General features: G+C 36.8%; 1 protein-coding gene across 5 annotated transcripts; it reads right to left on the minus strand.

Annotated features, from left to right (window-relative positions):
- Positions 1 to 132: 132 nt before the first annotated feature.
- Positions 133 to 25,894, minus strand: Adcy8 (adenylyl cyclase 78C). Of its 5 annotated transcripts, none has more exons than XM_071713180.1 (20): positions 25,746 to 25,894; positions 24,369 to 24,527; positions 23,644 to 23,891; positions 23,390 to 23,547; positions 22,732 to 22,921; positions 21,694 to 21,878; positions 21,142 to 21,340; positions 19,889 to 20,047; positions 15,766 to 15,995; positions 9,484 to 9,620; positions 8,973 to 9,294; positions 8,615 to 8,821; positions 8,322 to 8,419; positions 6,602 to 7,126; positions 6,052 to 6,399; positions 5,144 to 5,381; positions 4,569 to 4,695; positions 3,492 to 3,598; positions 978 to 1,241; positions 133 to 746 (listed from the first exon to the last, which is right to left on the minus strand). In XM_071713180.1, exons 2-20 carry the CDS (start codon positions 24,425 to 24,427, stop codon positions 528 to 530), a joined length of 4,020 nt encoding a protein of 1,339 aa, XP_071569281.1. In that variant the 5' UTR covers positions 24,428 to 24,527; positions 25,746 to 25,894; the 3' UTR covers positions 133 to 527. The 5 variants fall into 5 exon arrangements, with proteins under 5 accessions (XP_071569281.1, XP_071569283.1, XP_071569282.1 ...); XM_071713182.1 differs by having other exon boundaries at positions 24,369 to 24,417; positions 25,746 to 25,893; XM_071713181.1 differs by having other exon boundaries at positions 24,369 to 24,543; positions 25,746 to 25,886.
- Between the last annotated feature and the right edge of the window lie 17 nt (positions 25,895 to 25,911).

The raw sequence follows: 25,911 nt of genomic DNA on the forward strand, positions 1-25,911 counted from the left end.
CCTTCTCATTATATTCATGGCGTTATTAATTTTTTTTTTTTGAAGTAGCCGAGCTATTCTATTAACTATTAGAATCATTTTGCTGTAACAAATAAAACTTGTGATTAAAGTTCCAATTAAAAAGGGCGCAACTCGTGTTTGTATAAGATCGATTATTTATTATAAGTGCTATATACATTCAATATTTTGTGGCAAGATGACACGGAAATGAAATTGGACAGAATTTCTTTTCAAAACCTGAATCTGCTCAAGTACTTGTCGCGCTTATCAGATTGGTGCAAAGATTTATCATTTTTTTCTATTAATATCGATGTTGTCTTACTATCGGTATACTGTACGTTTCATTATCTTTCTTAAAGAATTGCAACAATTTCTTCCAGGTGAAATCTATATGCATCATGGACTATTAGAAATGTAAAGCTGCGCAATTTGTTTTCCAACTGTTAGATCAACGGTGAGATTTTCCGCACCAATCTGGCAGTATCTGCAAAGCTATGCACTGAGAATTATTCTCAGAGATTCTCAATTTATGTTCTTCGCATCGCCTGTTTTCTAATTTGCTTGCGGCGCGCTTGGACCACACCGTAGACCACCGCGGCAAGGCTGCGGCAGGTGCTTCTGTGCCTAGGAGTGCCCTCTTGTTGTAGGGTGGCTTTGCCCAACACGAAGTACGTCTCCATCGTGCCTTTCCCCTTCACCTCGATTAGCCCGCGTTTCTGAGTCTGGTAACCCCTCGATTCCAGAAACTGCTCGCACACGACGGATTGATAAATTAGCGCGATTCTCAATTGCTATTTTAGAGAATAAAATATAAAGTCGACGAAAAAATGAACATAGGTTGCATGAAAATATCATTGAAGCGTCGCTCTGCATTTACCTTTCAAAGTATCGACATGCAAAAAATTAAGAAATAATTTGTGTACGAAGCTCAGGACCGCTTTTTTAAAAACCATTATTATTGCCGCTTTTATTATTACCCTGGCGATATCATGCGGGACTTGTATCTTGCCCATCACACCGGTGGAGTCCATTCTGGAAGCCTCGTTCACGGTGTTGCCCCATATGTCGAAGACCGGCTTTCGGGCTCCGATCACGCCGCCTACGAGGGGCCCACAGCTGATGCCCACTCGCAGGTCAAAATTGTTGAATGAGTGAACATTCACGTCCTCGAGACGATGGCGCATGGCCACCGCGTAGTCCACCAGCCTGCACAAGTGCTCCATATCGTCGCCGCTGTTATCCTGTCATTTGAGTTTAATTCTTGTACCCCACATCAATTTATCCAATTTAAACCTCTATGTCCATTTTTTACTAATGTAATTTTATTTTAATCTCGGTTTAATTTACTTTTTATCTTTTTCTAATCTTTAAAACTAGGAAAAGATAAAAAGTAAGTTAAACCTAAATTAAAGTTAATCTACATTGGTAGAAATGGACATTAATATATATTAGAGATAAGATCAAGTTCAATATATACTTAAAAACCCGAGTCAAATCCAATAATTAAGTTTCATTTTTTAGGATTTGAGTAATATTCCATACATTGAATAAGAATATAATATTCCGGTAATTATTTACTTTAAGGAATATCACGCCGATGACTTTGAGCTTGACATATGTTGTCAAGGACATGACCCCGAGTAACTTTTCCTTATAACTTATTCGGCGGTCATTGCTTATTTAAAAGTTATGAACAAAAAAAGTTTGAGAAATATAATAGTTTATGTCAGTGCTAAGGGAAGTAATTTACTGATGTATAGACAGTATATATGTAGGCCGGGGTGGGTGGACCTCGCACTCAGAAAAAAGTGTAGCATTAGATAGTACAATTGTGAAGATCTCTTCTACAAATAATAGTACAAATAGGGACAGGGATAAATTGTAGTAAATGAGTCTAAAAAATTGTTCTAAAAAATTATTCTCAGATTGTCTGAAATCAATTGACAAACTGCTTAAGACTGTAAAATATTATAATATTAATTCGCGCGTTTGTTTCACAGAATCACAGTTTTTGTGTTTGCATGTGACAAAATAAATTTGCTACAAAATTGTAGTTAATCGGTGTATTTCATATTTTCTATTACATTACAATTTAAAGTTACTTATCTGACAAAATAAGGTCTACAATATTGTGTTAACTTTTTCCGAGAGATTTTTCTCAGTGCGGTTCACGTGAAAAGTTGAAAACCCGAACCGTACAAATGTTGTGTGGAAAAGTGGAAAAGTGTATGCGTGGATGCAGTGAGTTCCGCCCCCTGCGGAAGTGGAACCCACTGCATCCACACATACACTTTTCCACCCACACAACAATTGGATTGGGTTATATACGGTATCATAGAATTACATACCTATTACTATTAATTATATTTTCTTTGTTAATAACTTTTTAATAAACAACGACCCTTAACTAAAATCTTCACAATATTACTCAAAGTGATGAACTTGACAACATATTTCAAAATTATGGAAATTGAGGGTGGCTCCTTAATACTAAATATTTACCAACTTTTTTTGTTCATAACTTTTAAATAAGCAATAACGCCGATTAAGTTATAAGGAAAAGTTTATACTCAAAGTCATGTCCTTAATAACATATGTTATCGGCGTGGTGTCCCCTAAAGTAAATAAATAATTACCAATATTCCATACATTGTATTTGAAGTAATCGATTCCGAGTTAGTTTCGAATTTTAGAATGGGTACTTGCAAGAATAAAAATGTATACTTTCAAGTAGTTCCTAATCTTTTACAAGTAGTACTCGAACTTTAAAAATAAAGTTGTTAGTTTAAAGAATGTAATGTGTAAAGATTTTAAGTGACTTTATTTTATATTTTTAATTGTGTTTTTATTATATTTTATTTCAACTATTGACAATATAATATTTGTAATTATAAAAAAATTAAAATAATTGTCTCTTTACACAAACGTTTTGATTCGAAGGAACATAAAATTTCTAGTAAAGTACTCATGAAAGATTCGAACATATTTGCTCCAGGTTCGAGTTTACTTGGAAGTAATGCTCTTGTTTTTCGAGATACTCATAGAGGGTTTTAAAAGTAATCATAAAGAATTCTAAACTATGCCAACAGATTCGAAAAACTTGTAAACTACTTAATCCTATCGCTAATGTATTATATTAAAAGGTAAACTTTTCGAGACTAGGAATTTAAAAATATACTAGATATTTTCAGTATATCAAGGATTTTATCAGAACCACCAAAATACTGTCAACTAAAAGACCTTTTGGTAGCTTTTTAATTTTTTCCAATTTCTCGTGTTATATATCTTTGTAATTAAATTCCAAATTGAAATTCGAGTATTAATAAGTTAGAAATTTTCGTTGAGATAAATCTAAATCAACCGAGAAATTTTTAGTGAAAAACATGATTTTACAATGTCCTGTATATCTCGTTAGACACATTGTGTGTGTGTGTGTGTGTGTGTGTGTGTGTGTGTATTGCGTTGCATTATGTTTTATATTTTATTATTACGGTTTGGCTGGGATTCAGGCCCGAGGCTGCCATGTAAGTAGCGCCGACCGTCTTTATCTTCTCGATGCATTGAAACGGTGTCTCGTCCAGCAGCTCGTCGAAATCAGCTGTGTATTGCAAGTTACAAATTACACGTCAAAGCATCAATGTTACCAAAATATGAAGAAAATATGAAAATGTATATCGATCTTAAGCCTTGTGTACACGATACTAGAAATCGGTCCGAGTTTCGGTTTAAGCCAATCAACTTGCAGCTCTTACAGAAAAGCAGCAGTTTCATTGGCTTAAACCGAAACTCGGACCGATTTCTAGTATCGTGTACACAAGGCTTTAAGGGGATCCTGGAGTGACAACGACACTGCATAATCGGTCTAAGCAATATCTTTGAATTGGCTGAACAGAATGGAAAATCCTTTTACACGATTAAAGTTTCACAAGTGTCGGTTAACTTTTAATAATAGATTAACTCACTCTTCGTCTCCTTCTAACGTCCCCCTTAGAAAGAGACGAAGAGTGAGTTAATCTAAGATTAAAAGTTAACCGACACTTGTGAAACTGGGCCTAAGGGGATCCTAAACTGACCCAAATTACCGACAATTACAGGGATAGTTCCAACTTTGAGTAGACTGCACAGAACTTAAAAATTTTTGTACACAATTGAAATATGCACAAAAACAAATAGTGCGATTGTTGATTTTAAAACAAAAATCGAAAAAAATTAAAAAAATACATTTTTGAGCTGTCACCTACCGTAAACGTTTGCTTAATACAGGAGTTGTACAGTTTATATGTACAAAATGAGATACACGCACCATTCGTATAATGTGAACAAAGAATACCGTACATGAAAAACTAAAATTAAAAACGTAACAAAAAAGTTTGAACTTTTACTACTATTTTGTGCAAAAGCACATGCAGGTTGATAGGGTAAGCAGTATTGCGTGTAGCGAGAGATGGCGCAGCGATCGAACAAAGACAGATTACTATAGTTAAACAAGGACAGATATAGAAAAAAACAGGATTATAGAAATGTTGACATTATCGACATCAAGGAAGTTTAACGACAGATCGCTGTACCGATGATCTCGTTAAGTAGGCGAATGCACTCCATTCCCTTGTTCACGTCCTCCGAATAAAATTCCGTGAAATTCGGCACGCTGGCGAACATCACGCCGACCTTGTCCCGCGATTGCGAGTAGAGTTCCTGTATTGACGAAGAGATATTAGTAACAGAGAGTAAGTATATTTCCCTGGTAAAAAAATTTCTCACATTTTCTCAGAAATTTTCTAAGAATTGAGACTTATTAAAAATTCTGAAAAAACATATAAAATTTCTCAGATACTTCCAGAAATAATTGAATGAGGATTTTCGAAATATTTCAGTATACCTATGAAAATTTCTGATAAATTGCATAAATTTTCTCATATTTATTCAGATTTCTACAAAGATGTGTTGGCGGGAAAAATCTGAAATATATAATATTTTGTTTGAGTTTTTTTGAAAAACGTTCTAATTCTTATAAAAAAATCTGAAAAATTCTTAGCATTTTGAAAAAGTTTGAAAATTTTTATAAAAATTTTGATTAATAACATGATTTTAAGACATCTTGCCATCAGAGTTGTCTGTTAAATAAAATAAAATTGAGCCTTACTTCCGGCGCGCGATCCACTGTAAGGAAATGATGCGCCACATGGTCCGGTAGGATGTTCTTCAGGAGCTGCATATTGTTATGCCGCGACTCGATCATGTCGCTCAACTCTCTCTCGGCCTGCTGTTTCCACAGAAAGTCCAGACGCGACGTTACCTCTACCAATCTACCGTGATACGTCACCATAACGAGGAAGACCATTAGGAAGGTCAACATTTGCGCCGGTAGAGATATCGCTGATCTGGAAGAGAAATTAAGAGCGAACATGGAATGATGCACGAAGAACTTTTTGATTACTGTTACATTAAAAATTCAGAGTTAAATTAAAAACCATGAATAACCTTTACAATTTTGCTACTAATTATACACATTCCTGAACCTTTTCGACATAAATGTAAGCATTGCTCTTATTTACTATTATCTATGGATTAACAGAACTGTTAGGTACCCAGACAGCCAAGTCTGTCAAAAGCAGATCTTACCAAGTATCTGTTACAAATTTTGTCGGTAGAAAAACTACAGATATGATGCCGGTTCTGATATATTTCTCATGATGTTAGCAGAATGCCAACAAAAGTATAATAGAGTTTGCTAATTATAACATAATCAGACAGCAGATTGGCGGTAGAAATTGAGTAGATTCTGCTGGAACAGTTCAGGCTCTGCGTGGTTTCTGCTGCCAATCTGCTGTCTGATTATTTATGTTAGCAGACTCTGCTAACATAAGTTGAATGGGGATGGAGTTCATGTTAGTCTGCTGACATGTCTGATCAAATTTGTTACTAAAATCTGCCGACAGACTGCTATCATTTTGCTTACTGATTGTAAGTACATTTTTTCGCAAAAATTAAATATTTTATTGCATTATTTAACGCTGAGGAGCATTTTAAACGTCAATCCAAACGACTTACGCGTTTCTTTCTCTCTCGGTGAACATGTCCTTGCACACGACGAGGATCAGCATCGCATACACCAGGACAATCGCCGCGGCCAGCGCAGTCTTTACCAGGTAGTATAGCTTTAGGGCTGAAGCGAGCGCAATCAGGCACAGAATCCACGTGAACACCATGTACTCTGGTCGGATGCAGCCGGCCTCCTCAAGCTCATCGGGACTTCTAATTAACCGCTTTGAGCGGACTTGATTCTCCTCGGCAATGGAGAGGATCTTTCTTTGGGAACTTCCTTCGACGTCGCGTTTGCGCGCGGCTCGTTTGTAATGTCGGCTACCGGCTTCCAACTTTCCATAATGTTGCTCGTACCTGCGATAATATTATAAGCATGGCATTCATTAGGAAGTCATAATTATTTTCTTCACCATAATTAATTTATACAATAAATTTTCCTTAATTTTATAATTGTTTTTGCGACAATGCTAGTCCAAATTTGCGGGATGCCAGATGGCGCTTGTAACAAAATATGATTGATATCTTTTTTTTTAAATTTAATGCCTACAAAACGCACCTGTAGAATCTGAAAAACTCTCTCCTGCTTCTTCCGGGCGCTCTGTCGTTCACCACCCGTGTCAACTTCAGCTCGATATTGCTGGAGCCCGTTTCCAGAGTATTATTCTCTGTTGAAGCGACAGTCTTTCCTTCCTCGGTGGATTCGTCGCTCAGGGCAGCTTCTAGGAATGTAAGGACAAAGTGGTCCAGGCTCGACTTTGCGGTCGTTGCTGTCAACTTCTCCTGCATCGGAAGCGGTGCCGCCGCGATTGTCGTCGGTACCTGCTGTTGTTCTAGCACCATCACTTCCTGGTAAGGGCGTACCGTGATGGAACAGGTCAACACGCCAATGATGGACGTCAACGTCATCAGGCTGATGACGCCGCAAATGAAGATGGTGCGATGCTTCTTGTTGTGCACCAGCATGGATGATGTGTGCTGCAAATACGTCGGCATACCTTTGAACTCCTCCGCCATCACCAGGATCGATGATGCCACCAAGATCACCGTAGTCACCAGCAACGAGATCAGGAGAATCATGCAACTGCGATATTGATGAAATTAAAGTAAAATTATTAATATATCACTATATGTGACATTGTTAGTTATTATAAAAAAAATTTTAAAAAAAATTCTTAAAATCCTACTAACAAAAAAAGAAATATGAATATAACACATCATGAGCGCTGTTAACGAAGGGAACGAGGGAGACGCGTTATCTCCCTCATACGCAAATATATGATAATTTCAAGTAAATTAATGTTTACATGTGTAACCTGAAAATCTTAACAAGTTAAACTTTAAACTCTTTTTATTTTTTATTTATGTATTTATTTCTTTGTTTTTTTTTTAGTTCCTAAAGTTTCCTCTCAAAATTTTCCACACAGAATTGAATATTTAATAGATATCTATTAAATATCCCCAATGTATATCCATGATGTCCACGAGATATTTAATATATATCCATTAAATATCCAGATGTCCGCCACACAAGATCTAATAGATATCCATTAAATATCCAGTGGATATTTATATAAATAACTACTGCACGTCTCGTGGATATTGATTAGACATCTGCGTGGATATTTATTTAATGTTTTTTATTTTTATATATGTCCATTATATACAAATAGAACCCCATAAAGCACATAAACGATGAATCAACATCTCAAAAATATTATTTCTCTAGATTTAAAAGAGGAGCCGGGTCCGAAGACCCGCGGATGTCGCGATTTTGCTTCGCCGGGGACCTGCTTATATATTCGCTTCCAACAGAAATTTACTTACGAGTTGGTCTTACCATTATGCGCCGCTTAGCGGCGTCGTTATGAACTGAGTAAATATCTGTGGTAGACATGTGGTAGATACTTGGTGGATATGGATATGTGGATGACACGTGGATATTTAATGGATATCCCTGGTGGCTATTTGAGAGATATGGATATTTTTACATTTAATAGATATCTATTAAATATCCACCATAGATATGGACGTTATATGGATATGTGGATATCCATTGGATATCTATTAAATATTATCTTCTTTGTGGGTTATAGCTAACGGCGTCAATAAACATATGGAATGTTAGTTAAATATGTTTTAGAAGTTAAAGAATGAAAAGTTGAAGGAATTATTTATTTTCAGGAAACAATAACGTTTTACTCGTGACAAAATTTGTGGTTCCAAAGACAGAAAGTCGGCTATTAATTGATTAATTGGTCTTGTTTATGTGTACTCACTCAGACAATATTATGGCCTGGCAGACGGCGATGAAGAGCCATATGACAAAGCAGCATATCATATTGGACTTGAACATGTCTTCTCGCAACTGGTCGAACTAGAGGACAAAATGCAAGATAATTAATTTTAATATATTTGGACATCTCGTAATTTGGCCTTATTTTAATGAATAATTCTATCGAATTTATATATATATATATATGTATATTTATATATTTATTTTTATTTAAGTAATTTGAAATCAGACAAGCTCAAGGGAAGGCAATAATAATGTCAGCGAAATTGATCATACCTTGGATTCTAGACTCTCGTCGTTATAGCGCAAAGTCCATGTGTTTATATTCGCCGATCTCATACGTTTGTTGCTGGCGGTTTCGATAGCGCCCTTCTTCTCGACGGCTGCCGTCGAGGTCGCTTTGGTACTCGGTTTGGCTGGTTGACCGTTCTCCTCTTCCAAATACTCGGATTCCAAGTTACTCACCGACGTAGCTGTATTCAGCTACGATTACGAGACAAATAAAGTAAATAACATTTTATTACTAATTGCATTTGTTGCATTATTATCTCTCTCTTCAATTCAATTAATAATATAATTCAATTAATTTATTATTATTAATTGGATACGTTCGTATTTATATTCTAATACTCACATTTTCGAACGGGATTTCAGGCGTCCAGTCAACCCCGATATCGTCATCCATAGAACTCGGGGGTTGCGCGTTGCTGTTCACGGCATGTGGATTGTTCACTTTGAAGCTCTTCTTGTTCTTATTCGCGACTAGCTCTTCCTCCGTCCAGACTCTCGGCTTCGACGAGTGTCTTCGTCTGGACTTGAGAGGCTCCAGTTGCTTGATGAGATACGTTACCACGTTTCTGTCCTTTAGATAATTGTCCCGCTCGCAACCGTAGCCGGGTTCCACCTCGTAAACGTCGTTCAGGCATTTAAGCGTGTCAGCGGAAATATGTACTCTTCTGTAACAAGATAAATCCCTCGTTCCGTTTGCAAATTTTGTAGACCGAAGGTTTCAACACAATACAGCGGATTTTGAACCGGAGAGCTAAAAATTCGCGGGTAATAAGCGTTATTATATTTGTTCATGTAATAACATTAATTCTATAATACATTATAAACACTCTGTATTATGAATTTCTTTTTTATACCCCGGTATTCCTCCGCTCTCAAGATGATTAGCAAGTGTCACGTCGTACGACCACACGTCGAACTGCCATTTTCGCAGGCCCAAGACTCCGCATAGTACTGATCCGCTGTGGATTCCTATCCTCATGTTTAAATCCACCTGTGCCAGAGGAGGATAAAGGAAAATTATAGAATTAAATACGTTTAAATTAAAAATACTTTACTTTTATTTTAGATATTTAGGATCGAGATTTTTTTCGCGACCAAGAGTTAGGGCCTGAGCAGAATGACTGACTTATAATTTTAAGACAATGTTCTATGCTTTAAATCTTTGTTTTTACCGAATAAAATTAAGACTCTTGGTATGCAGGCCATGCAGCATAACATAAGGTCTTCTATTTAGCTGAACTTTCTGCACAGTTCATCTTTTCTCTTTTTCTCTCCAACGTGAAAAGAAAAAGAAGAAATATGAACTGTGCAAAAAATTCAGGTAAAAAGAACAGGCCTATTAATAACAAATTGCTAATTTACGGAAAATATGCCAGTTTCAAAGGTGCTTCAGAAAGGATCAGGGTATTCCAAATTGAGATTTTGGGAACTCTTAGGAAAACGAATAAATCTTACATATTCTTATGTATTTTGAGAAGTCGCAGAATCCGAAAATGGTCATAAAAATTACGCCTGTAGCAGGGAAAATGTGGAAAATTGAAGAAAATATGAAAAAACGTGAAATTGTTATACTGGTTTACAGTTGCATTTGCACGAATGAGCAAATCGTCTACTATCTGTCTCACTTCATCGACGAGCACACCGCTTATATAAATATATGTATACTAGATTTTTCGCCGGCGCGAAGCGCTTCGCGCGGGCGAAAAATCTATTCCCCTCTCCCCAAACTCACTCATTAATTAGGAGCACCAATAGAACCCCATAAAACCTAATTTTCAACCCCATAGTAGCCATCTCCATAAAATTAGTAATCTTTTGGTACCAATTTCATCAAAATCATCAACAAAAAATTAGAAAAATTTTGGCACCGGTTTCAAGAAAATCGATCCATTAATAAAAAATTATCCATTAATGAAAAATTAAACTTATCCTCCAAAAATTAAAAAAAAAATTTGGCACTGGTTTCAAGAAAATCGGTTAATTAATACTTATTATTTCTCGAAATTTGAATAATTTCCAAAAAATTATTTCCAAAAAATCGGTAACAAAAAATTATCCATAAAAAAAATTCAGTTTGATATCTCAAAGTTTGCGGAAATTGGAGCAATCACGTACACTTTTTTAAAACAGAAATCGGAAACCCTTTTATTATTAGCAATTTTTCTAATTCTATTACATTCTTTAGTTCTTTCTACCCCTATTTCATACATAATTCTTTAAAATTCGGTCAACTATTTCCCGAAAAATTGGAAAAATTTCGGAACCGGTTTCCAAAAAATCGGTAACAAAAAATTATACACTTTATGGCACTTCCCGGAAAATTCTACCCCTACTTCATATATAATTCTTTAAGATTCGGTCCATTAACGAATGAGTAGTTCGCGGACAGACAGACAAACAGTCGGGTTTTATATTATAGTATGAAATATATATATATATAATATATAACAAAAAATTATACACTTTATAACAACCCCCGGGAAATTCTACTTCTACTTCATATACAATTCTTTGAAATTCGGTCAATTATTTCCGGAAAAATTGAAAAAATTTCGGAACCGGTTTCCAAAAAAATCGGTAACCAAAAATTATACACTTTATGGCACTCCCTGGGAAATTCTACGGTAATTATGCAGTAATAGGGACCACCCTCCGATGACCTTGACCTAAATATGTTGTCAAGGTCACCCTCCTGAGTGACCTTCGGAAGGTTTTAGCCGTCGCTCGTTATTCGTTAAAAAGTTATTAACAAAAAAAGTTTGGAAAATATAGCAGTTATTTTAAGTATTGAGAGGCATAAACGACCAATATTATGTCTTTTTTTTAAGTAGAGAATATCTTGTTTTGCGTGAAAGTTGCTACTTTACCAAAACACAACATTTAAAGCAGTAAATTGTTGATAAATTGAAGTCTTTTTGTTAAAGCAGAGAATATTTTATTTCGCGAGAAGTCGCTGCTTTACCAAAACACAACATTTAAAGCAGTAAATTGTTGATAAATTGAAGTCTTTTTGTTAAAGCAGAGAATACTTTATTTTGCGAAAAAGTCGCTGCTTTACCAAAACACAACATTTAAAGCAGCAAATTGTTGATAAATTGTATATTGAATATATGTGAGTATTGGAAGGCATAAATAACTAATATATATGTCGAAATAGTTCACACATATACTTTCCACGCGAGACGAGTTGTCACATGGGTTCGTGGCGTGCTTTACGAGCTCGTTTAAGTAGAGGTGGTATTAAACAAGATAAGTTAGTCGATCATCTGTGTGAATATTTGTGGCGATATACAATAAACGAGCTTGTAAAGCGCGCCACGAACCCATGTGACAACTCGTCTCGTGTGGAAAGTATATGCGTGAACTATTTCGACATATATATTAGTTATTTATGCCTTCCAATACTCACATATATTCAATATACAATTTATCAACAATTTACTGCTTTAAATGTTGTGTTTTGGTAAAGCAGCGACTTTTTCGCGAAATAAAGTATTCTCTGCTTTAACAAAAAGACTTCAATTTATCAACAATTTACTGCTTTAAATGTTGTGTTTTGGTAAAGCAACGACTTTCACGCAAAACGAGATATTCTCTGCTTTAACAAAAAGACTTCAATTTATCAACAATTTACTGCTTTAAATGTTATGTTTTGGTAAAGCAGCAACTTTCACGCAAAACGAGATATTCTCTACTTAAAAAAAAAAAGACGTAATATTGGTCGTTTATGCCTCTCAATACTTAAAATAACTGCTATATTTTCCAAACTTTTTTTGTTAATAACTTTTTAACGAATAACGAGCGACGGCTAAAACCTTCCGAAGGTCACTCAGGAGGGTGACCTTGACAACATATGTCAAGGTCAAGGTCATCGGAGGGTGGTCCCTATTACTGCATAATTACCAATTCTACTTCTACTTCATATGCAATTCTTTGAGATTCACTCAATTATTTCCTGAAAAATTGGTAACAAAAAATTATACACTTTATGGCACTCCCCGGGAAATTCTACCTTTACTTCATATACAATTCTTTAAAATTCGGTCAATTAATATAAAGTATTTATTAGTCGGCCTGACTGGCAATAATTGAATAATTATAACGACGTTTCGACCTCTATTTTGGGTCCTTATCAAGTTATGCTGGAACATTATCGTAACGTAAATTGCCGGTAATACATTTAAAGTGGATACAATGCCAATTACAAATTCAACTTACATGGATCAATGTGCGTCAAACGTTATAAAATTACAAGTCATCGTTAATCTTTAACGGGGCGGTTGAACAGAATGTAAACTTCGTGAGGCATGACCGTCACGTGTGGCGCCCGACGAACGACTGATAAATTGTGTCATGTCGCGAATAATCACAAATACATAAAACAACATAGAGTGTAAAGTTTAAAGAGAAGATATTATCCGATCGTAAACCAATGGCAAGTTTTCTGTGTCCTTCTGCAAATTTATAGCGTCGGTATGCTTTTTAATTAATATCATTTCGGAAGTTTCACGTTTTTTGAGATTCTGCTCCTTGTGTAAGATCGTGGCCTCTTGCCATTTAAAATTATGGTCAAATTCTATTCTATGCTTACTGACGACCGATTGTTGACTAGAATGCTTGTTAATGTCCGCGCAATGCTCTTTAATGCGAGTCTCTAAATGGCGCTTGGTCTGACCAATGTAACAAGCATTGCAATCTGAACAATCTAATTTGTAGACAACGCCCGTGCATGTACTATTCTCTAGTTTGTCCTTCCCTTTTTTAATTAGTGCGTCAAGTTTCTTTGGAACGGTATATAGGGTACTCAAGCCGTAATTGCTGAAAATACGTCGTAAACCCTTACTAAAAGTTTTAACGTACGGGATAGGAATATAACTTTTGAGATTAGGGATATTTGCTCTATCCGCATGGTTGTCAGATTCATTGTTATTTGGCCGTTTGTTAATTTCAGCAAGTCTTCTTAGAATGTGTTTATCCACGAGAGAAGCCGGAAAGCAATTGTTCAATAAAATAGATTTTATCAAATTGATGTTATCGTTATGAAACCGTACGTCCGACAGAAGTATGGCGTGGTCGACCAAGTTGATGATGGTATTAATCTTGTATTTTAAAGGATGACTCGAGAAGTAATTAATATAACGACCAGAAAACGTTGGTTTACGATACCAATTAGTGACTAAACAATTATCGATTCTGTAAACAGATGTGTCCAAGAAATTCAAGCAATTGTCCTTCTCCAATTCATACGTGAATTTGAGACGTGGATGATAATTATTAAAAGCCAGGACAACATCATCCAGTCGTGATCTCGGAATACACATAAAAATGTCGTCAACATAACGGCGGAATATCTCGATATGAAAGTCAAAGAACCGAAGGCAGCTAGTTTCACAGTCATCCATCACAATATCCGCCAGGATCGGAGAAAGGGGGGAACCCATTGGCCTACCAAAAATCTGTTCAAAAAATTCCCCATTGAAAGAAAAACTGGTAGACTCCAAAATCAGCCTAATCGCATGCAAGAACTGATCGAGACTCATCCGAGTCTCTCCCGAAATTGCATCCCACCTTTTTTCGATTCCGGTCAAAGCAAGTTCAATGGGTATGTTCGTGAACAAAGCAACAACATCGAGAGAGACCAGGATGTAGTCAGGAGGGATGCTGTATTGTTTCATGCTTTTCACAAACGACCAACTGTCCTTAACATACGAATTCGGTTTCGCGAGTGCTTTATCTAAGATATTGTGTAGATAGGACGCGATATTATATGACGGGCTGCCAATGGCCGATACAATTATGAGTAATGGGTAGCCATCCTTGTGGATCTTCGGGAGTCCATAGCAACGTGGAAGGTTGCCGTTCGTACAATTTAGTGTACGAACGGTGTTGTAAACTCTTTTGTCAATAATATCATTATTTAGCCATGACTTCACTAAACAATTAAGTTTTGAAGTTATTTTCTTTATCGGGTCTCTATTTAGTTTTCTGTAAGTGGAAGGATCGTTGAGGAGTGAACTCATTTGCGAGTTATAATCATATCTGTTCATAATAACTGTAGTCTGACCTTTGTCAGCGTTCGTAACTAAGAGATCAGCATTGTCTCTGAGATATTTATTGCAAACAGAAAACTGTGAAGTAATGTAACGGTCAATAGAATTGAACTTTTTATTTGTTTTTATGAAGTTATGTAGCGAATTCGAAATTAAACAGCGAACTTCGTTAACTTTTTCATTTGCGAGCATGTATTTAGCTTGTTCAAAGTCGGTCAATTAATTCCTGAAAAATTGAAAAAATTTCTGATTCCGGCTTCCAAAAAGATCGGTAACGAAAAATTACACACTTTATAGCACTCCCCGGAAAATTCTACCCCTGTTTCATATATAATTCTTTGAAATTCGGTCAATTATTTCCCGAAAAATTAGAAAAATTAAAAAAACCGGTTTCCAGAAAATCGGTAACAAAAAACTATATACATCATGGCACTCTCCGGAAAATTCTACCCCTATTTCATATACTTTTGGTAAAAATTCGGTCCACTAACGAAGGAGTAAAAAATAATTAAAAAAATAAAAATTATATAAGAAATATATTAAAAAAAATAAAATATATTCTAAAATATATTAAATAAATATAAAATATATTTTTCGCAATAAATTCTTTACAGTTTTTAGATAATTAAATCGAGTCGATTTAATTCCGGGGAGGGAAGGGTTTTAATTCCAACAATAACTGTGTTTCAAGTCCAACAAATAATCGGCGCGCAGTTAAATAAAGTTGGAAAAATATAAATGTATATACTATATATATATACACAGAAACTGACACGAACACCTTGTTACGGCTTTATGCCCCCTTTTTCACACGTTTGATTTTTAATCATTAGAGCCTTTTAAGATTAAAATATATAATATAAAAAAATAAAAATATATATATTCTATATTTTATTTATCTCCATTTTCCATGTTTCCTCCACTACAGGCGTAATTTTTATGGCCATTTTCAAATTCTACGACTCAAAATACGTAAGAATACGTAAGATTTATTCATTTCCCTAACAGTTCCCAAAATCTCAATTTGGAATATCCTCCTTTGGTTTTCTTATCTGAAAAGAATTTATACGGGAAAGATCCCAGTACCTTTGTGGTGAATCTAACGTCTCGTATGGCCTTTATCATATGCAGGCCCATCTCGACGCAGCAGTGGGCATGATCGCTCCTGGCGATCGGCAGGCCAGAGATGCAGTAGTAACAATCGCCGAGGAGCTTTATGCGCAGACAGTGATTCTCTGCCGAGAGCCTGTCGAAACGGGCGAAGAGGTCGTTCAGGACCTTCACCAGCTCTTGGGCGCTGCACTGACTCGCCAGAGCTTCGAAAGAATCATCGTGAATTCTCAGCGTATGCTATCACACAACTCCCCAGATAGCAACGTGTCTGCATTGTTGCTGGCATGTTGCCGACAACATAATATGTGTTGCTATCAGAATTGTGGCAACTGAGTCCGCATTTGTTGGCAAGTTGATGCTTTCACGATATAACAATTTTGTATAGCAACTTGCCAGCAACTTGTTGGCAACTTATACTGCGGTCTAAAATCGTCTGATTCAAAATTCGAGCTGTTGCTGTCATGTTGCTGTAATAATATTCATAGGATCACACAATGCTGTCATATTGCTAGCAACGTGAAGTAAATTTGATGCTGCTCTCTTGTCGACAAATTGTTGGCAATACATATATTCAATTTTGCCTGCGTGTTGCTTCAAATATTAAATTACTCGAAATCAATTAAAGCAAATGTACGGTAAATTACCAGCATCATAAGCAATCACAGGTTTGCGCGATTTTGCTCAGACACGCTTTGCTATCTGGGTCTATATAACTTAAATAATTTACATATATATTTCATATATAATTAATTTAAGTTCAATAATATTATATCTTATTTATAATGTACATATATTTTATTTTTCATTACCTATATAACCCAGTCAAGACTGTCGAAAGCAGATCTTGCCAAGCATTTGCTAAATTTTGTCGGCAGAAAGACTACCAGATTTGATGCCATGCCGGTTATATATCACATGATGTTGGCAGAATGCCAACAGAATTTGTTAACCTAATCAGATAGCATATTAGCGGCAGAAATCGAGCAAAGTCTGCAAAAACCGCCCAGGTCCTGCGCGGTTTCTACCGCTAATCTACTGTCTGATTATGTTAACAAACTCTGCTGGCAGAACATAAGTTGAATGCGGACGCAATTGATGTCAATCTAATCTGATGTGACATGTTTGATCAAATCTGTTACCAATCTGCCGACACATTGACCGCATTCAGGAAACACAACTGTTGAGACCGGGGCTATCTGTCTACAATTACAATACAACGCTTTTTTAAAGTTTGCTGAAAAACTAATAAAGATATTTGACTGAACATTTTAATGGTGTAATCTTTCATCAAGCTTCCTATTGAAAAAAAAAACGTAATTAGAATCGTTCATCTTTTAACATTTTAAAGGGATGAATTTTTTAAGTGGGCAAGTCGAGCGTAGACAGATGGCCCCGTATGCGGGGCTATCTGTCCACATAATAAAAAACATATTATTTATATTAATTTTATACTTACTTATAATATTATTTATTATTAATATTGAAAATACTACCTAATCGAAAGAATCAGAGCAGTAATAGACGTGTAGACTTTCTGATAGGATTCTGCGTAGAGCTGACTTTCTTTATATCCGGTGGCATCAATAAACTGATTTTGAGTCTGTTGCAAAATCAATGTGGTGTTTTTTTTGTCCCCTCAATTTTTTAATCCTTTTTTTTTGCATTTGAGGCCTTTACTTTTTCCTCAGCAGCGCTTGAAATAGCAAATACTAAATAATTTAAGACAAACTATTTTTACTTAACGTGTATTTTTAAAATGTAAATTTGATGACGATTCTTTTGAATCGCAGAATCAAGTAGCTGCTCGTAGGTCACTTTTTTACAGTAGGTAGCGAGTGAGAGTCCGAATATTTATTCTGAATTCTAACACCGTTTTTGCGAAAAGATTCTCGCTCGATTTTTATTCTTTTAATCGCTCTAAATATAATTTTATTGGGTATGTCTATTTTATCCGTTTTTCTTTTGTAGTTACGCACCATATTATCTATAAAAAAATAAAATTCGTTATTAAAGTGTGTGGACACATTGCCCTATTAAAAATAAGACAGATAGCCCCGACCACATTTTTCAGTCTTTAGCCTTTAGCCTGTCACGAATTTTAGATTATACGAAATTAAGATTTGACGCTTCTCATATCTGATAACTATATATATTAATTGTTAATATTATAAATTGCTTGCCTTAATTTGAGTTAAATTTGCTATGGCACAATAACAAAGGATACCGCACTAATTATACCTATAGGAAATGGGATCTCAGTAAAATCGACTAATTTTTTAATATATAGCTAAATGTTGTAGCTTATGACCTACTGAACAAAAAATATAATGGGCTCGAAACTTAATAATGGACAGTTTTTGAGCTACAGTCAGTCAAACGCGAAAAATTCGGGCTCTGCAAGTATTATATTCCAGATATTCCTACTCTCCTAACGAAATGGATGGAGCAATATCTCATGTGTGTGTGTGTGTGTGTGTGTGTGTGCGCGCGCGCGCGCGCGCGCGTGCGTGCGTATGTGTTTGTATGCGTGTGTATGTGTGGCATATATATATGTCATAGTGGGTTATCTGGGTCGTCCAGGGTTATGCCAGGAGTATGAGTATAATATTCGCAGAGCCCGAATTTTTCGTGTTTGATTGGCTGCAGCTTAACTGTTCATTATTTAGCTTCGAGCCTATTACATTTTCAGTAGATCATAAACTACAACATATTAAAAATTAGCCGATTTTACCGAGATTTCATTTCCTATATAATTAGTGCGAGGTCCTTTTTCGACCGTCGAAAAATGTTAATAATCGGTTTCGTTTTTTTTTTGTAACGCATATAGTGTCTGTGAAAAGCATCGCAAGAGAACAAAAACTTCTGAATCCCTTACATAGAGCTTTTTTCAATTATTTGTTGGAATGGTAGAGGTCTCTTAACACCTGAGATAGCAATACTGTGGACACATAGCCCCCGTAGACAGATAGCCTCCGGTCTTCCCTAATATGTAGTACTTGTGAAAACAAACCGAAAAGTCTTAATAAGTATTAGGGGGAGTCCGGGAGACTTGACCATAGAAGAGAGTTGAACTACTTCAAATATCTCGTTCAAATTTTGCGCCAAGAGCGCCGTTGTCAAGCCGCGACATACGTGTCATCCACCACTACTTATGTCACGTGACAACATGACGCTTGGTAGTGCGTTTCGACTGTGAGTGAGACAAACGTGTTTTAACGTGCTCGGATTGAGCTCTTTGTTCAAAAAGCTCAATGAAAACATTAGAAATGTGATTTTAAGTTCAAATTTGTGAGTTCTTAATAAACTAAAGTCTAAATATGTTTTTATTATTTTTTCCCATGAGTTTTATAGGATATGGTCAAATCTCCCTACACGGTGGGTCATGTCTCCCACCCTTTGGGGAGAGATGAACCAAATCTCGTTTTTTTTTAAATTTAATATAACATTTACGTTTATAAACGTATTGAAATTATTAAATCCACAAATTGTAGCCATATAATAAAGCTTTACTTTGACATAAAAAAAATCTATAGATCAATTACACTAAATTTTATGGACCTTTAAGTAAAACGTGGTTCAACTCTCCCGGACTCCCCCTACTCTAAAAACCACTTATTTCCGAGTTATAAGGTGATGTATTCTCCGTTCGTTTCACGAGTATCTGTGTATTGTATAATATATATTTACACACGACCGCTCGTATACTCGTATTTCATGAGCTTCTGACAAATAATGAACATCGTTAAACTTTTGGAAGATATTCCTTTTCTACGTAGACAACAAATGTGGTTGATTCACGATGGTGTCCCTACGCATTTCCTTATGATTGTTAGACAATATTTAAGCAAGTAGTACCAGGGGCGCATTAAAAGTTTTTTGACTATTTTGAAAACGAAGCAGTTTAGGATATATGTTCATAGGACTTTTTTTCCTAAAATAAGCCAAGAAATATTTCCTTCAAGTTTGTGTACTTACTTAGGAAACACCTTGTATATCAAATTTAATAAAATTTAATCCATGAATTAAAAAATTAATTAATATATCAAATTAAGTGAAATTCTTCCTTCTACGCTCTAAGCTCACGAATGCAGCATACCCGTGAATCCCTTGATGTCGGCAAATAGGATGCTGACGTTCTCATAACGGTGGATGTATATCCGGTGGAACTGATTCGGCGTGAATGATATCGTCCCACCACGTGCTGTCTCGCGGGCAATGTCGCGGATCATTTCCTTGGCGACAAAGTCGGGCAACACTTTAACGAGATTAATTATTGATTATCTTTCCATGACACGCGTATTAATGCGATGATGAAATGTAAAAGTGTGAAGCTTAAAGTTTCGCGGAATTTTAACCGATTCGCGGTAAATTTCTCTTCAGTAAGATAAAAGCATTTGTCATAAATAGTCGCCGTTTTAAGTATCTTTATAATCAGTTCTCTCGAATGTTAGAGAAACGCGTCTAAATAAAGTCCACTTGAATCAGAAAAACAAGGCTCCGTTATCCGTGTCCGCTTCTGAAGTTTAACTATCGGGAAGTTTCGTAATTTCGCCGGCTTACGATTTGTGTAACTATAAATCCTCGTAACATAATTTCGACATCAATTTATTGAAAACAAACAATCCTACGGCGTTACGAGAGCGAGTGATAGTGGGTCAAAGGTGGTATTTATGTAATCCAGCGTAATGTGTGTGTACCTCGACGACGGGTATATTTTCGTAGCGGCCGCTACGAAGAGCGGCGGATCGATATATCGGGTGGGATCGGCGACGTAACACGCAAAAGGCTATTGGAAAAACGTGCGTCCAACCGGCGCAATCGGCCGAGAGAGTGTCTAGTGACCCTTTTTGACACTCGGCCGAGCAAGTTACACGGACGAGCAGCGGCGAGTTACCCATCGCGTGTTACGATAAATATGCACATAAATACACAGCCTAGTTACCCCGCGACGGACGCCTCGCGCCGTCTTTCCTCTTCGAAAGCTGTGAGAGGTATTCTCAAAGATTCCCTGCAGTTTCACTGAGGGGTACTCGCCAAGGATACTCTAATCTCGTTTCTTTAAAGCTTCGGCTGAAGGCACGAGGCAAACATCGGTATGAAAATCAATTCTCGCGTCCTGAGCTTCTTCGCAACTATTCTACTTCAACTACTTCGAACAAAGAAAGAAGAATGGCTCAAGGAAGCCACACTTATTATTAAAGAGAAATTTGATTTAAACATTTTTATTTTTGAAGCACTCTCGAGTTTACGTCTGAGGTGTTTAGATCAATATTAAAATCATTAGATGCATCGTTTTAATGTTCAAAATGCAAGAGAAAAAAATAGGGCAGTCCGAAAAATTTTTTTTACCTGAAAGCAGTAGCTTTTCTTGTCGGTTGTTCTCGTTCTGCGTGCGCTGTCGCGTTTCTGTGGAACGATGGGTCTCCAGGAAGGCCTGCCGTTGTCCCCGGTCCGTCAAGTACTTGGTATACATGCCGGCCAGATTCACGGCCAGGTACAGCAGCACGTTCGTCGTCAGCATGCGGACAATGCATGCGGCATCTCGCAGCTGTGAGAGATTCAAGATCATTTAAAAATTCTAAAATGATAATTGGAGCTAAACAAAATAAATATTTACAGTCAAAATAAATATTTACACTCAAATCAAGAAATTAAGAATTCAAATTAAAACAGAAATTAAATTCAAAGATAAAAAAGTAAAATTATAATCAGAATTTTAGTTGTTCAAATTTTCCAATAAATATTATGCACGATAAAAGATCATTTATCATCGAAATTATCTAATAATTTTCTTATTCAAGAAAAATGAAACGATCAGAGGATTAATGGGAAATAACTCTCTTTAGTTGAGGAAACTTTGAATGGAAAATCCAGGAGTGGTCTTTCGATGTGTCTTCTCACATATGTGGAGTTTTGCAGGAGACTTATGCCGGCCATCACCATGTGTGTTAGCGCCGTTCCGTAGCCGGCGAGGACGCACCATCGCAGCGGCAGAGGCAGCATCGCGTAAGGCGCGTACACGACGAAGAGTATGTACCACATGAACCTCTGCTGCGTGGTGAAATTCAGACCGGCACCTATGAAACCTGCAAATAGCCACGAGATACGGTGTTACTTACCAAGCATTCGTTTTTTTTCTCGATACATAATCCGGTGTTCGATCGAGGACCGAAATACCGGAACCGGGACGACTTAATTGGATGCGAGATTGTTTAAAAGATTATTTTTCGGCGCATCTCTCTTTCTCTCTCTCTCTCTCTCTCTCTCTCTCTCTCTCTCTCTCTCTCTCTCTCTCTCTCTCTCTCTCTCTCTCTCTCTCTCTCTCTCTCTCTCTCTCTCTCTCTCTCTCTCTTTATTTTACTCTTGTTTACTTCATGTATTTCCTTGTATTTTTCATCATTTGCCTAAAGTCTTGACTATGGCATAATAAACAAACTCAAACTCAAACTCTCTCTCTCTCTCTCTCTCTCTCTCACAGAATGAGCTCGATGAAATTACCGATTTTGATTTCCGCTTTGCTCCACGCTCCGGTGAACGTTCGTTCGATTCTAGTTGGCCAGCAGAGCAAGACGACCATTCGCTTCAACTGCGGAATCGATACAGCGAAGTATTGATGGCTAGCGAAGCTATTAGAACGATGTAAAAGTTTTGTCGTTCTCACTAGCTAGAGTTGGAAGCGAAATTACTAAGTTCCAAAGTTTCTAATTTTTACGCTCGAAATTAAGATGAAATAATCGCTTGCCCTCTGTTCTTTTTTTTTTTTATCAAGAAAAGATTGTTAATTCCTTTTTTTTAATCAATAGTTTTGCTTACAAAACCGAGCTTCATGGGAAAGAAACGAAATCTCTCGCGCCTGATGTTCCCAAATCGAGTAATTATAATTGCATCGAGTTCTAATTATGGGAATCGATAGGTCAGAATGAGTCGCGTGGGACTCACCTTGAGAGTTTATTAATAACCAAGTGAATATCGAGGCCCAGTACAGGTAATTGTTAGAAAAGCAACGCCACCAGCCGAGCACGCAGATCACCAGATTCGCCGCCATGCAACACGCGGCCCACGACAAACCCTCGATGAGTCCTCCGCCATTCGGGTCCCGTTGCCAGAGCCAGATCGCCGTTAATGTGATCTGCGTCGCGATAAAAATCTCTTCGGTCATATAGTTTATCGGAGAACACATTTAACTTATATGTTTATATCCTATCTTCTGTCATCTATTCTTCATAGAATTTCAATGAGCGACTTGATTTATTTATTAAGTCAGACAATTTTCATCGTAAAGATGTAAGATAAAATACGAATTTATCGTACATGATTATGTTTGATTTTGTGAAATATAAAAATGTAATTTAGAATATATTGGTAGCCTTATAACATGGACACTTTTAATTTAAAAGCTTAGGATGATGTCTGCATTTATTCTGTAGGAATTATTTAATTTTATAGGATATAAAATTGTAATTTTTTAAAGATTTAAGATATAAGATGGATTTCTACGTAATGACTTTACACGATCTTAGTTAATAACATTATATCCTACATGATTCTAATGGAGATAAAATGAATTTGCTTTTCGTTGCTTTTTCGTATCGCTCACCTTCAGACTGAGATCTACGATGTTCAACATTATCAGGGACTTCTGTCTCTGCCGATTCGAGTAGAGAAGGTAGGACGTCTCCAGCTGCTTATTGTGAAAACTGTTAGTTAGCGAGGGCAGGAATATTCCCTTGTATAGCGTCCCCTTCTTGAAGACATCTAAAAGCACACGATCGCACACACCTCCAGTTTTCTCGCATGCTTTACGCCGCGCCGGGCTAAACGGGAACACATCTCGGGATCAGGATTTCGTACCGTGTTGAGTCTGAGCTTCCTCATCGGCCACGGGCTGCTCCGCTTCGACGGCGGTTTCCGGTTCCGTTGTCGCGGCCTCGACATTCTCGTCGAGCGCCTGGCCGGCGTCCTTCTCTTCGGCGGCTATCTCGGGATCCGCGTTGGACTTCCGGTCCTCCCATGCCGCCAGTCCCTCTCGGCCTAGTCTCTCGGAAGTCAGTTTCTTCACCGCCTTGATCCATAATTGTTTCCTCGGCGAAATGCTCGATCTGCCCCAGATTTATCACATGTAGCATGTCGATTATAACGAAAAAGAGACGATTGATTCGATCGATAGAGTCGTGCGGCAAAATATACAAACGTATTCTATCTGTTTGCATAAAGAAACAGTTGCATAAAGAGAATTTTTTTACGTTTTGCTTTTATTTTACAGATTTATAATTCAAGAAAACTGTCCTAGAAATTGAGACTTCGAAAAAATATTTATAATTGTATAAGAAATCTTGGCAATAATCAACAAGAGAATTATCTCCCCTACTATGAAAAATAAGAAGTAAAAAAAATCCACGTGGATACCGAATTAATATCCCTTAAAGATTATTAGTATCAATGCTTTTGAAATAATCGTAAAAATAAAATTCAATTTATCCAATTTATCAGATAAAACACGTTCATTCTCGATTCAGATCGAGCGAATTTCGCACTCCGCGGAAGGACGGTGAGAACAACTTGAGTTGACTACTCACTCGTTGATGCTCGTGACATCGCTGTCCAGCATCATGCTCCAGGTCTGTTCTGTAATCATTATCTCCCCGATGATCCACGGATCACGACTGACCGCTCACGTTGTGATCGTCAGTAAGGCAACAAGTGCCTTAGCGTCATCCGGCATTGTTCACAGACACCTTGAATGAAAACTGACTGCGAAGAAGCGACGATTTGTTCGCACCACGGCGACGTTGCAGCGGAGAGCAAACGTCGTTTTTTTTTTACGAGAGGGTAACTCTCCGGTAAGGAGAGACCTCGACAAGAAAGATCGATCGATCCACGATCGCGATCGCGCTCTCGACGGCGATCGACTTGTTTAACGAAATCCGGCCTGACTCTTTAGCTTCACGACCGGCAGGATGCGAGAGGCGTCTGATCGAAGTGTCATATCTTTTCCTTTCTTCTCACGGCGTATCGGGTCGTGACGAAAACGCCTCCACGGGGGGGGGACGCCTACGTACTTTTTTCTCTAACACTTTCAAGTGTTCTTTTAACGGTTACTAACTATTATCAACTTCTTCATCAGTATTAAAATGAAACACGACGGCGCGTCTCTGCGACATACGAGGTCCGACGAAAAAGATATGGCATTAAAAAAACGGATTATATATCTAATTTAGAATTGGAGATATAAATTTCAAATAAATTTTTCTAAATCTTTCAAATAAATTTATTGCTTTATCTTTCTGTATACATAATTGCTTAACGCGTGTGCATTATGTGTATGTATTGATTTATACAGCAGTGATATGTTATAAGTGTATATAAAAAAATGATATAATATGTAAAGAGATCTCTATAAAAAAGAAAATATCAAGATAAAATAATCCTCTCAGCAAAAATAAAATAAACTTAATTTTTTAATAGTTAAGAATTAATCACATAATAGCCTTTAATTCTCAGAAATTTTGGTCAATAATTTTGCGATGCTTTTTTTTCACCAGCCATCTCGTATTTTTTCAAGACGCAAGTCTAAGACTTCATTTGCGTTTTTCTGTTGTGTTTTTATTATTATTTTCGTCACGACCGACGCGTCTTCGAACGAAGAAACGAAGTGTTTAATCGCGATAGATGAAAAAGATAGATAAAAAGTGTATGTTTACCGTTTATTGAAATTGCAGTATTAAAAAATCGCAATAAATGTTATTTCCATTGTAATTAATCTAAAAAGTAAATTTGCATCTCTAATACATGGATTTTTACTTGCGTTGCAATTCCAATAAACAAGAATAATGCATAACTAGAGAGTAATCTGTATAAAATAAATGTCGCGGATTTACGTAGGAAAAGATTTTCTTTTTGTTAAAGTTTCAACGAAAGGGTGTACTTTTTAAACACAATAGCGAGTAGCTTACCTTAATCGTCAATCCTCGGCAAAGAGAACAATGACTCCTTTTTGCCACGTCCTGGCATCGAGTCCTAGGAGTTGCGGGAAAAACTCGAAAATCGCGCGCGCGCTTCTTGACAAGCCGACGAGCGGGATCTCCCGCTCGAGATGCCCACAAAGTTCAACCCGCAACC

The sequence above is a fragment of the Temnothorax nylanderi genome, unplaced genomic scaffold (assembly GCF_030848795.1).
Source record: "Temnothorax nylanderi isolate EJ_2023f unplaced genomic scaffold, tnyl_v1.0 TNYL_tig0121_pilon, whole genome shotgun sequence".
NCBI classification, from domain to species: Eukaryota; Metazoa; Arthropoda; class Insecta; order Hymenoptera; family Formicidae; genus Temnothorax; species Temnothorax nylanderi.

Bases quoted from the DNA above. Each gene is read 5' to 3' on its own strand.
- Adcy8 (XM_071713180.1), bottom strand. From the start codon at position 24,427: ATGATTACAGAACAGACCTGGAGCATGATGCTGGACAGCGATGTCACG. The intron at 20,048-21,141 runs GTAAAAAAAATT...ATCTCGTTAAAG, and splicing joins AGAAAAGCTACTGCTTTCAG to TGTTGCCCGACTTTGTCGCC. The intron at 3,599-4,568 runs GTACAGCGATCT...TGCAATACACAG, and splicing joins CCTACTTAACGAGATCATCG to CTGATTTCGACGAGCTGCTG.